This window comes from Thalassophryne amazonica, chromosome 5 (assembly GCF_902500255.1).
Source record: "Thalassophryne amazonica chromosome 5, fThaAma1.1, whole genome shotgun sequence".
NCBI classification, from domain to species: Eukaryota; Metazoa; Chordata; class Actinopteri; order Batrachoidiformes; family Batrachoididae; genus Thalassophryne; species Thalassophryne amazonica.
Genome location: NC_047107.1, coordinates 105,061,636 through 105,074,161, shown reverse-complemented (window position 1 = coordinate 105,074,161; position 12,526 = coordinate 105,061,636). Strand labels below are relative to the sequence as shown.

General features: G+C 41.7%; 1 protein-coding gene across 4 annotated transcripts in view; it reads right to left on the bottom strand.

Annotated features, from left to right (window-relative positions):
• The window catches only part of unc5db (unc-5 netrin receptor Db), a 751,148-nt gene that overhangs the window by 39,964 nt on the left and 698,658 nt on the right, over positions 1-12,526 (bottom strand). For all 4 annotated transcript variants that reach the window (XM_034171021.1, XM_034171024.1, XM_034171022.1 and 1 more), the window contains one exon: positions 5,649-5,876. In XM_034171021.1, the coding sequence (XP_034026912.1) occupies positions 5,649-5,876 (228 nt within the window). The remainder of the gene's footprint in view (positions 1-5,648; positions 5,877-12,526) is intronic.

Here is a 12,526-nt window from a genome sequence, read left to right as displayed (position 1 = left end):
GACGGTTTTAAAGTTCTCCATCTCTGGATGATGCTTTATTCTGGACTAATTTCACCCTCAACAAGCTTTTCTTTCTACAGTCATCACCTCCACATCAAAGGTAAGATGTACATTTTCCTCTTTTATCGACTTCGTGCTGTAAAGTTGCAGACTTTTCTGATCCATTTGTAATCAATAAAAAAAAATGATGGGAGACGAAGGATTGAAAGCAGAGTGTTAAATCACAGCCGTTTGTGTCTGATTTAACAGGTGCACATCAGGCTTTGGGTCCCAGTCTGAACACGGTGTGAACAAAAACTAAACGGTTGGGCTTTTAATCACAGAAATGACTCTGGTCCCACTTTCCTCAAATTGACGAGTGTCAGAGCTGAACTTTAATTTGTACCTCTGCACGTCCAGTCTGCCAGGGTTTTTAAAGGAAATACATTGTGATCGGACGGGACATTTTATCCGATGTGAGCCATATGTATGGAATGGATTAGTTACAGTCAGGAGGTGCCGAACATCTACAGGGAATCCTGAATTGGGACCTGCGCCTCCTTTAATGATCAGGTGAAAATTTCCTCCGAAATGTTTTTCTGCCAAATGTATTTGATCCATTATCAAAATGTAATCAGCATGTGCACTGCAGAAGTAGTGAAAGCAGCAAAGTGTCAAATTATAGCCTTTTGTGTCTGATTTAACAGGTGCTCGTCAGGCTGTGGCTCCGAGTCTGAGCACAGCGTGAAAAAAATTAAACAGACTTTTAATCACAGAATTGACTCCGGTCCCACATGTGAGGGGTTTAATGGAAATACAGTGCAATCAGACAGGACATTTTATCCAATATCCGATAATCCGTTATACAAAATCCAGTATATACAGTGCTTATTACATGGAAAACAATACAAAAACATCAGGACTTTTTTTGTCCGGTGACTGCAAAGATCCAGTTTATACAAGCGAAGCGAAAATAGAGACGTTAGGTTAAACATATCCCAGCATGCCTTAACCCAGCCACTACACCCTGCTATTGAGGTGGGCGCCACTACTGAGGTATTACCTAGATTTACAGAATTTGAGAATATCTCTCTAGGCATGCTGATGAAACTTGTAACGTCAACAAAAAGCACAACCTGTTTATTTGATCCTATACCAACAAAACTGTTTAAGGACCTGTGGCCCACTCTTGGGCCTACTGTGCTGGAAATGATTAATCTCTCATTAACTTCTGGATCTGTTCCAAAATTTTTCAAATCTGCAGTGATTAAACCATTACTTAAGAAACCTAATCTTGACCCTAGTGTATTGAAAAACTATCGCCCGATATCAGATCTATCATTTTGCTCTAAATTCTGGAAAAAGTTGTTTCATGTCAGCTTGTAGACTATTTTATCAAGAATAATCTTTTTAAGCCACTGCAGCCTGCTGTTAGAAAATATCATTCCACAGAGACAGCTCTAAAGCGGTGAATGATCGTCTACTTGCAGTGGATTCAGACACCACTACAGTTCTGGTGCTGTTAGATCTCAGTGCTGCGTTTGATACCGTGGATCATCATATTCTACTCGATAGGCTGGAGAATCATTTTAGGATTACTGGGAGTGTTCTTGCATGGACTGAAATGATGGTTCTTGGTCCAGTGAGACATCGGCATCAATCTGACCAGTTAATGCTTAGCCTATAGGCTCATGTGTCATACCAGCCCAGTCTCACGTTTTTTTTTTTTTCATGCTCCTGTGACGAAATTAGTCAAATTTTCGTGACAGGGTGTTTTTAACTCACCATTCCTAACCCTACTCCTACCCTCGACCCTAACCAACCCTAACCCTAACCCAATCTTACTCTTTCCCCCCACCCTAACCATAACCACCCCTGACCCCCCCCGCTTCACTTTTAATTTCATGCAGCCATCACGGAATTAATTAAAATGAATTTGTGCTGCCGTGACAAAAATTAGGCACTTTTCGTCATAATATCACAAACCAAAAGATTAATGTATATTTCATGCTGCTGGATCACGACTTGCCATGAGACCAGGTTGGTCATACATCGCACTGACAAAGTGAGGAACCTTGGTGTAATTTTTGATCCTACGGTGTCCTTTGACCTCCACATTAGATATATTACTAGGACTGCTTTCTTCCGCCTGCAAAATATAGCGAAGATTCGTCCCATCCTGTCTATGGCTGATGCTGAGACCCTGATTCATGCATTTGTCTCTTCTAGATTGGACTACTACAATATTCTATTTTTTGGTTTACCGCAGTCCAGCATTAGGGCTCTCCAATTGGTTCAAAATGCTGCTGCCAGAGTTCTGACAAAAAGCAGAATGTTTGACCACATTACACCCATTTTGCCATCTCTTCAATAGGGTTTAAATGACAATGCGGGGTCATGTTGGCTAACAGAGAACACTTATTCTGAAAACTCCAACACCATCCACCAAATGTCCTTCACTTATCTCGTGTTAAGCAAAATAAGTTAGGAGCCAGTGTTGACAAATTTCCTTTTAGCAAGAAGAAGAAGAAGAAGTAGTTCTTCTGGATGAGACTCTATGACTACTTCTGCTCCGGATGCCAGTCCAATGCAGGTCATTTCCCCATTCAAGGCCGGTACCATTTACATTTAAAAACATGTCTGTCACGTGTGCAAAATACGGATGGTCTTTAAAAAAATCCATGGAGGAAACCCACGCAAACACATGGAGAATATGCAGACTCCACACAGAAAGGCCACAGGTGGGAATCAAACCCATGACCTTCTTGCTGTGAGGCAACAGTGCTAACCGCTAATCCACCGTGCTGCCCAAGTGCTGCTTAGTCAAGGTATTCGAGGCAAATTCTTCACCGGAAAAGCAAAAAAACAAAAAACAAAAACAGAAGACCAAGCTTCGCATAGCTTCCATAGGAAAGAACAGGTAAACCGCTGTCAAGGATACCTACACAGATTTACAAGGTCTATTAGAAGTACCCGACCTTATTATTTTCTTCAAAAACCATATGGATTTGAATCACGTGTGATTACATCAGACATGCTTGAACCCTCGTGGGCATGCAAGAGTTTTTTCACGCCTGTCGGTTACGTCATTCGCCTGTGGGCAGTCTTTGAGTGAGGAGTCGCCCACCCTCTCATCGATTTTTTCATTGTTTAGGAATGGCTCAGAGACTGCTGCTTTGTTTGATCAAAATTTTTTCAAAACTGTAAGACACAACTGAGTGGACACCATTTGATAAATTCAGCTGGTTTTCAGTAAAAATTTTAACGGCTGATGAGAGATTTTGGTCTGGTAGTGTCGCCGTAAGGACGGCCCACGGCGCCTGACAGTGATCTGCGCTTCGAGGCGGCAGCGTCTCACCGTTTCAAGTTGAAAACTTCCACATTTCAGGCTCTGTTGATCCAGGAAGTCGTCAGAGAACAGAGAACTTTCAGAAGAAGTCGGCATGAGGAGTTTATTCGGACATTCCATTGTTAACGGACCTTTTGTATTGAAAGAACGTGCGGGCAGAGTCACATGTCGGGCTGGACCCGACCGCGGAGGTCGCAATAGGAAAAACACCTCCGTGTTGAAAACCTTAACGGGCAAGTTGGAACATGCCCAAGCTGTTAAACAATTTCTCAGTTACTCACTTGTTGAAAGGCATCAAAAGCCGCCTGAATTTTACAAATGGTTTTCAACACGGAGGTGTTTTTCCTGTCGCGGCGCACACAGATTTGCCGAGTCGTCACGGAAACGACTCGGCAAATTTGCGCGCACGTCTTTCATTAAAAAATGTCCTTAAACAGTGGAATGTCCGCATAAAGTCCTCATGCCGGCCTCTTCTGAATCTTCTCTGTTCTCTCACGATGTCCTGGGTGAATTAAGCCTTAAATTAGGATGTTTTCAGGTTGAAACAGGCCGACGACGGCTCCTGGAAGCGCTGCACGACGTCCTGCTCTGTGGGAAGTCCTTACACCGACAGAAACACCCCATAATCTCTCATCAGCCGTTAAACTTTTCACAGAAAACCAGCTTAATTTCTCGAATAGTGTCCACTCGGATATTCCTCACAGGTCCAGAAAAAATGTTGATAAAGCAACGCGCGCCGTCTCGAGCAGCGTGTGAAACAAAGGAATTCAGCCGAGAGGGCGGGACCACATCTCACTCAAGGCCTGCCCACAGGGAAATGATGTCACCGACACGCGTGAAAAAACTCATGCATGCGCACGAGGGTTCAAGCATGATTGGTGTAATCGCACGTCATTCAAATCCATATAGTAAAAAAAAATAATAAAAGGGTCGGTTTATTATCTAATAGACCTCGTATGTGAAAACAAGGTGCTAAATGTGAAACCTTGACCAGATTATGGAAACCAGGTTGATGGGCACTTTGTGGCCAGACAGCTCCCTGTAGAGTCTAGTCTGGTTCAAATAAAAATAACATCATGTGGGTCAGGCAAAGGCACAGAAACGGGGCAAATTCCAGTTTGCGGGGGGGGGGGGGTGCGCAAAGTAAACTGGATGACTATTTATGCATATGTATGTTAAAGATGTCATAAGAGATACAACAAAAAAGAAACTGCACAAATGCAGAGACATGTTTTCATTTATTATTGTTGAACATATTAACTGAAGTCACTATCCGGAGGATATTCCCAGGTGAAATCCTTGTCAGGAGAGGACACGTCCGACATGCATTTGGAAACTGCTGCCAGCAGAGAGGGACAGTAAATCCCGAAGACCTGAATTATTGCCTTTGAACATTGTAAATCCATTTACATTTCAAGGTTTATTTAGGCTCTGCTGTTTCATCCAACAAGTTCAACATGATGATGATGATGACTGGTTTCCTGCCATCAGTCACAGTAAGTGTAAGAGACTGCAGGCTCAAATTCCAAATACAAGCTATATTCCAGTTTTTTGTGGGGGGGGGGTGGGGGGGGGGGGCAGAAAATACCTTCCTATCTGATTTTTTCTTTTTTAATAGACAACTCCACCCTAAGTGTTTTCACCCTGCAGATTAACAGCATCATAATAATTCATGACCTCATAGCCACAGGAAAGCGATGGAAATATGCATATTCATTAATTCATTCACTATATCAGGAAGTCATTAATTACATCAACTGCTTCACTAAGTTTAATGATGTAGCCAAAGCTTGCCATAGCCGAAAAACGTCATGTTCAGACCTTGACATTTGCATTGGCCCACTTGCTTTCACTTGGGTAAGTGCACAAGCCTCATTTATTTCCCATCTGAGAAAACACTTGGAGCCTCATTTATAAAAGTCACCTGTGTACAAGCACAAATACAGAAATGTGCATATACGCATTCTCTTCTACATACCTGTAAAGCCATTCAATGCATGGTAGTTGTAACTTATATACCTCAATCATCGGGACACAAGCCTGCTTTTCACTCCCATCTTTAGCCATGAATGGATGTAGGTGCTCTCTCAAAAAATAAATGAAATGGATTAAAAAAAACAAAAAAACAAAAACAAACATTTAACTGACTGTCAAACTGCCTTCGAAGAGGTTGAGAAAATCTGGAATGTTGAAAAAAAGAAGAGCCCCATGTCCAGCTTTGGACTACTCTTTCTGCAAAATAGCTGGAAATGACTATGACTGGTCCTTGTTGAACAAACAAAACAAACATGAAAAACAGCAGACTGTTGAGTCGCCATACCTGAAAAGCGTGTGGTGTGTCATCCACACAGTACACTCGCAGGCTGTAGTTCATGGAACCGGTCTTCATGCTCCCAAACACGGCTAGTTTCAGCCTCTTAACGGCAGCCTGGGTCAGAGGCTCGCCAACCAGGATGTAAGAGCCCGGCTCATCCAGAAGCAAGTGGCAGCTTGTCGAGTCCATCAGACAGTAACAGGAGGTAGACGACTCCTCCACCGTCATCACTTCCTGTAATAAAAGGACAGTTATTATTAAACCGCCTTTAGCTTTTGGAGATGCTGAGCAATGACTTGCAGGAACAGTGCAGTGTATCCGTTTTTATTCAAAGAACAACAAAAACAATAGACTTTATTGTCATTGTACAAACAACAAAGATTGTATTATGATCTGGAGCCAGATCTGAGGTACAGTTGTATGCTAAGGTTTGGGCACTCCTGATAATTTTCATGATTTTCCTTTATAAATCATTGGTTGTCTGGATCAGAAATTTCTGTTAAATATATCATATAGCAGATGAACACACTGATATTTGATAAGTGAAATGAAGTTTCTAGTATTTACAGAAAGTGTGCAATAATTATTTAAACAATCAGGCTGGTGCAGAAATTTGGGTACCCTTGTCATTTTATTGATTTGAATACATTTAGCACTAATTATTGGAACACAAAATTGGTTTGGTAAGCTCACTGACCCTTGACCCCTTACACAGGTGAATCCAATCATGAGAAAGTGCATTTAAGGTGGCCATTTGCAAATGTTTCACCTCTTTGCATCTCTTCTAATGAGTGGCAACATGGAAGCCTCTAAACAACTCTCAAATGAACTGAAAACAAAGACTGTTCAACATCATGGTTTAGGGGAAGGATACAAAAAGCTATCTCAGATATTTCAGCTGTCAGTTTCCACTGTGAGGAACATAGTGAGGAAATGGAAGAGCGCAGGCACAGTACTAGTTAAGGCCCGAAGTGGCAGGCCAAGAAATATCTCAGATAATCTGAAGCGAAGAATGGTGAGGACAGTCAGTCAACCCACAGATCTGCTCCAAAGACCTACAACATGATCTTACTGCAGATAGTGTCTCTGGGCATCATTCAACTATACAGCACACTTTCCACAAAGATATGCTGTATGATGCTGTAATGCAGAGGAAGTCTTTTCTGCGTACATGCCACAAACAGAGTCACTTGAGGTATGCTAAAGCACATTTGTACAAGCCAGCTTCATTTTGGAATAAGGTGCAATGGAAACTAAAATTGAGTTACTTGGACATAAGGGGCAGTATGCATGGCTGAAAAAGAACACAGCATTCCAAGAAAAATGCTTGCTACCTACAGTAAAATTTGGAGGTGGTTCCATCATGCTGTGGGGCTGTATGGTCAGTGCAGGTACTGGGAATCTTGTTAAAGTTGAGGGTCACATGGATTCCAGTCTATATCAGTAGATTCTTGAGAACAATGTTCATGAATCAGCGACAAAGTTGAGGTTGTGCTGGGGATGGATCTTTCAACAAGACAATGATCCTAAACACTGCTCAAAATCTACTAAGGCATTCATGTAGAGCAACAAGTACAACGTTCTGGAATGGCCATCTCAGTCCCCAGACCTGAATATTATTGAAAATCTGTGGTGTGATTTTAAGGGGGCTGTCCATGCTTGGAAACCAACAAACCTGAGATGTTTTGTAAAGAAGAAGAATGGTCCAAAAATACCTTCGACCAGAATCCAGACTCTCATTGGAAGCTATAGGAAGTGTTTAGAGGTTGCTATTTCTGCAAAAGAAGGATCTACTAAATATTGATGTATTTTTTCTGTTGGGGTGCCCAAATTTATGCACCTGCCTAATTTTGTTAAAAGAATTATTGCACACTTTCTATCCTATAAACTTTATTTCACTTCTCAAATATCACTGTTTTTCTGCTATATGATATATTTAACTGAAATTGCTGATCCAAACAGCCAATGATTTATAAAGGAAAATCATGGAAATCATCAGGGGTGCCCAAACTTTTACCTCAAGATTGAACCCCAAGAGCAGAATAACCAGGACACAAAGGGAGGAGTTTACAAAAAACAAGGTGCTTTCACAATCCAATGTGATCCAGGGTTCAACAACCTGAGGCAATGTGAAGAGACTGTGAGGGAACAAGGACATGAGGACTAAGAAAAATGCAGAACACTGTGGGGACTTGAGACACCAAACATACTTACAAATGAAGAGCATAACGACTTAATCGACCTGCACCTGAACAGCAAACAAATAGTGACTAAAAAGACAATACTAATGACTAACAGGTGCGCTGAAAACAAGAAGGTGTAACCACAGACGCACAAGAAAGAACAGAACACACGGAGACACAATAACTAAAATGACAATAACCGGAAATGGAATACTAACGCTGACAGCCAAAAGTGAGTAGAAAAATAACAGTAAACAACCAAACCTGCAGACGAAGAAGAATAACACGTGGAAATAAAATACAACCTGGGAGGTAAAACTAAATATAACACAAAGGACAAAACATCACAGATATCAAACACAAAACAATCAAAACAAAACCATGATCAGAACTCAAGCTAGAATGCAACAGATCTAAAATGAGGAACAAAGAATAACCAGAAGTACAAGAACACGGAGCAGGTTCAACGCTGGGGCACCTCTCAGACAGAAAATCGGCCAGAAGGACAGACAGACAGGCTGGGGCTGCAACGGATAACAGACCATAGCCTGATCACACAGACACAGGGAAGAGACAACATTGGAGGATGTACACATGCAAGGACGCAATTTAGAACTAGAAATTTGGGGTGACAAATTGCAAGGCCGCAGGGCTGAAGCCCATAGGCCGTAGTCTGGGCCCCCAGAAGCCAACGGTTTCTAGATCAGCTCAGATGCATTCTGAGCATCCAGAACAGTAATTTTAATGTTTTGAGAAGACCATAAAGTGGACACCATTTGACTTATACAATTTGAAACTGTGGATATAAGTACTTTATTCTGAGAATAGCCAGCACTGATTTTACTAACATCCTGGTGTAAATAAGGTATCACCACATGTGTAGAACTCAAAAAGAATGATAGGTTGAGTTCTCTTTAAAAAACAACTGCAATGTGGTAAAATGTAGTCATAAATATGAAAGAACAGGCTCTTAATAATTACACTATGTAACAAATCTTTATTTTTGTTTTGTTCCTGGGTACACAGTGTATTTTCCTAACCTGTTATGCCTTAAATAAACAGAAAATAGCTGTTATTCCACAGAAACTTTGCTTCTGTGATCAGAACAATGATATTTTGAAATTTGTCTGTTTTCAAGAATATTCTCGATTCGCCTTCACTACTACTGAGTAGTCTTCTAGAATATTCTTTAACAGCTAGAACTGTCCAGAATTTTCTACAAGTTTCCAGAATTATCTAAAAATTTCAAGAAACTTTTAGAACTTTCTAGAATGTTAAAAAATAAAAAATAAGATCAAAGTTTGTGCTGAATGTAGTCATTTTTCCATAGAATTTAGACATAAGCAGTTGAAATATAACACTTACAAGCCAGGAACAAAAATTGTGTTACATAGTGATTAACTATCGCATACTGTATTTTCTCAAGATTTGTTTATGCATAAGTTTGAAAAAACAACAGATCATAAGTTTAGGATAAATTACTTATCATGAATTTAATGACAACACTCATACTGAACATAATTTCACTTGCATAGACTGATTTTGGAGATCAAGCAATAATTGCAGATGGGCTTTCTGAGGTCCCAGATAGCTTTTCCGATTTCCTTTTCTAACTTTCAGAATTTAGTAAATTAGTAAATGGACCATTGATACTTATGTGTAGACACGAGTCTCTAGAGGCAACTATTTTTGGTTTCAAATCTGGGCAAATGCAGTCCCAGAAAATTCCGAATGTGACAAACAAGAAACAGGTGTTGTAAACAAGTCAATGCTGCTAAAAATACAAACTTGCAGAAACAAAGATACTATTCTGACATGGTTTTGCACATAAGACTGCAGCATGTTTCAAGTACACACATATATGTCAGAAGGTGGGGGGGGCATACCATATTCTGTCCCCCCTGGTTGAAAAGGTGGGGGGGACATGTCCCTCCTATCCCCCACCAAATTGTACCTATGTGACTCCAACACCAATCGGGAGCGCACACCCACATCTACACACACCAGACCGGACACAACACACACAGATGATAGTGAGCAGATGACACACCTACACAACTGCCAAACACAGACAAGAACAGGGGACATGCACCACACAACTGACAGCGGGGGGACGGGCAAACACCCACACACATACCATGACAGAATGCCACACAAGAGACAGACATGACCGACACACGCAAACACAGCATGGACACAGAAAAACGTACAAATGGACCGACTCACAACAGATTATCCTCTTCTTTTATTCATTCATCCATTCATTTTCCTTAAGGCCTGGTCCCACTGGTGTTTAGGAAGATTTGCGCATGAATTGTGCATAAACTTGGTTTATAGTCACTAAACATACACAATATCCGTGAAACATGCGTGTATGAGTCGGCCGACATCTGCAATTATCCACAGAGGCACGTTTTTCCGTTGCCAGGATTTTTGAGCTGCACAAAATTTTGGTTGCGGATGACATCCACCTTACATACGCAATACATAATCTACGCACTGTATATACGCTGGTATCCACAATTGATGGGGTATTGCGGCTGGGCAGTGGACTGGGACCGTGTGTAAAACGGATATATAGCCTGCCTATCACATCCACATCACAAACTAAAATAAGTTGTAGCGAATGCATATAGACTGGCCACGAATAAAGCGCTTGTATGACGTCTGCTGATTTGTCGACAATTTGCAAATGCATAACAAACACTTCATGTAAACCCAAAGTACTATATAAATGTGGCAGAAATCAACATACTTGCCAGTCATTGCCAGTCCAGCTGTGGAGATGTACAGATGTACACTCAACAAAAATATAAACGCAACACTTTTGGTTTTGCTCCCATTTTGTATGAGATGAACTCAAAGATCTAAAACTTTTTCCACATACACAATATCACCATTTCCCTCAAATATTGTCCACAAACCAGTCTAAATCTGTGATAGTGAGCACTTCTCCTTTGCTGAGATAATCCATCCCACCTCACAGGTGTGCCATATCAAGATGCTGATTAGACACCATGATTAGTGCACAGGTGTGCCTTAGACTGCCCACAATAAAAGGCCACTCTGAAAGGTGCAGTTTTATCACACAGCACAATGCCACAGATGTCGCAAGATTTGAGGGAGCGTGCAGTTGGCATGCTGACAGCAGGAATGTCAACCAGAGCTGTTGCTCGTGTATTGAATGTTCATTTCTCTACGATAAGCCGTCTCCAAAGTCGTTTCAGAGAATTTGGCAGTACATCCAACCAGCCTCACAACCGCAGACCACGTGTAACCACACCAGCCCAGGACCTCCACATCCAGCATGTTCACCTCCAAGATCGTCTGAGACCAGCCACTCGGACAGCTGCTGAAACAATCGGTTTGCATAACCAAAGAATTTCTGCACAAACTGTCAGAAACCATCTCAGGGAAGCTCATCTGCATGCTCGTCGTCCTCATCGGTGTCTCGACCTGACTCCAGTTTGTCGTCGTAACCGACTTGAGTGTGCAAATGCTCACATTCGCTGGCGTTTGGCACGTTGGAGAGGTGTTCTCTTCACGGATGATGCGAAGGAGATGTGTTGCACTGCATGAGGCAAATGGTGGTCACACCAGATACTGACTGGTATCCCCCCTCCAATGAAACAAAACTGCACCTTTCAGATTGGCCTTTTATTGTGGACAGTCTAAGGCACACCTGTGCACTAATCATGGTGTCTAATCAGCATCTTGATATGGCACACCTGTGAGGTGGGATGGATTATCTCAGCAAAGGAGAAGTGCTCACTATCACAGATTTCGACTGGTTTGTGGACAATATTTGAGGGAAATGGTGATATTGTGTATGTGGAAAAAGTTTTAGATCTTTGAGTTCATCTCATACAAAATGGGAGCAAAACCAAAAGTGTTGCGTTTATATTTTTGTTGAGTATAGTTATGGATACCGAAAAATGTGTGATAGTTGCTGCCATCCAACAACATACCAATCAACTTGTCCGAGTCCAGCAATTGCTCCAGAGGCTGTGGTGTTGGTGTGAATAGTGATGCCGAAAGGCCCGAGTGCGCTTCTTTTATGACCGCAATGCAGATGCCGCGCAATACAACCGCTGTTTCTGCAACACGTGCGCAACGCATTCTCAATACATCCGTAATACTTCAGTGATAATCGCAATGCACCCGATCCATTTCCTCAATACATGCATGATACATCCATGATTGTTCATCATATATTTGCTATACATTATTAATATATCCGTAATTCATACTGAGTAATTTGTCATTCCTTTGTTGCGGACGACAATGAACGCCCGAAATTTGTATACTCAATTCATGTGCAATTAATCCTCTCCACAGTGGGACTGGGCGTCACGGGGTGGAGGAGCCTATCCCATCAGATACTGGGCGAGGCCCCCGGACAAGCTTGTCTATGGCTGGGCCACTATTACACAGGTACTCACACTCTCACTCAGATGTTCAGTCATTTTAAAGTGTGCAATTCACCAAACCTGTATGTCTTTGGGAGTGGGAATAAGCCAGAGCACCTACAGGGAACCCACGCAAACAGGTAGAGAACATGCAAACGCTATACAGGTATCAGGCATTAGTTGACTCGAACCCCATGAACTATTATTATTGTAGTTTTTGCAAAAGAATAATTCTAGCTGTTCTTGGGAATTACTATACACACACACACACACACACACACACACAGACAGA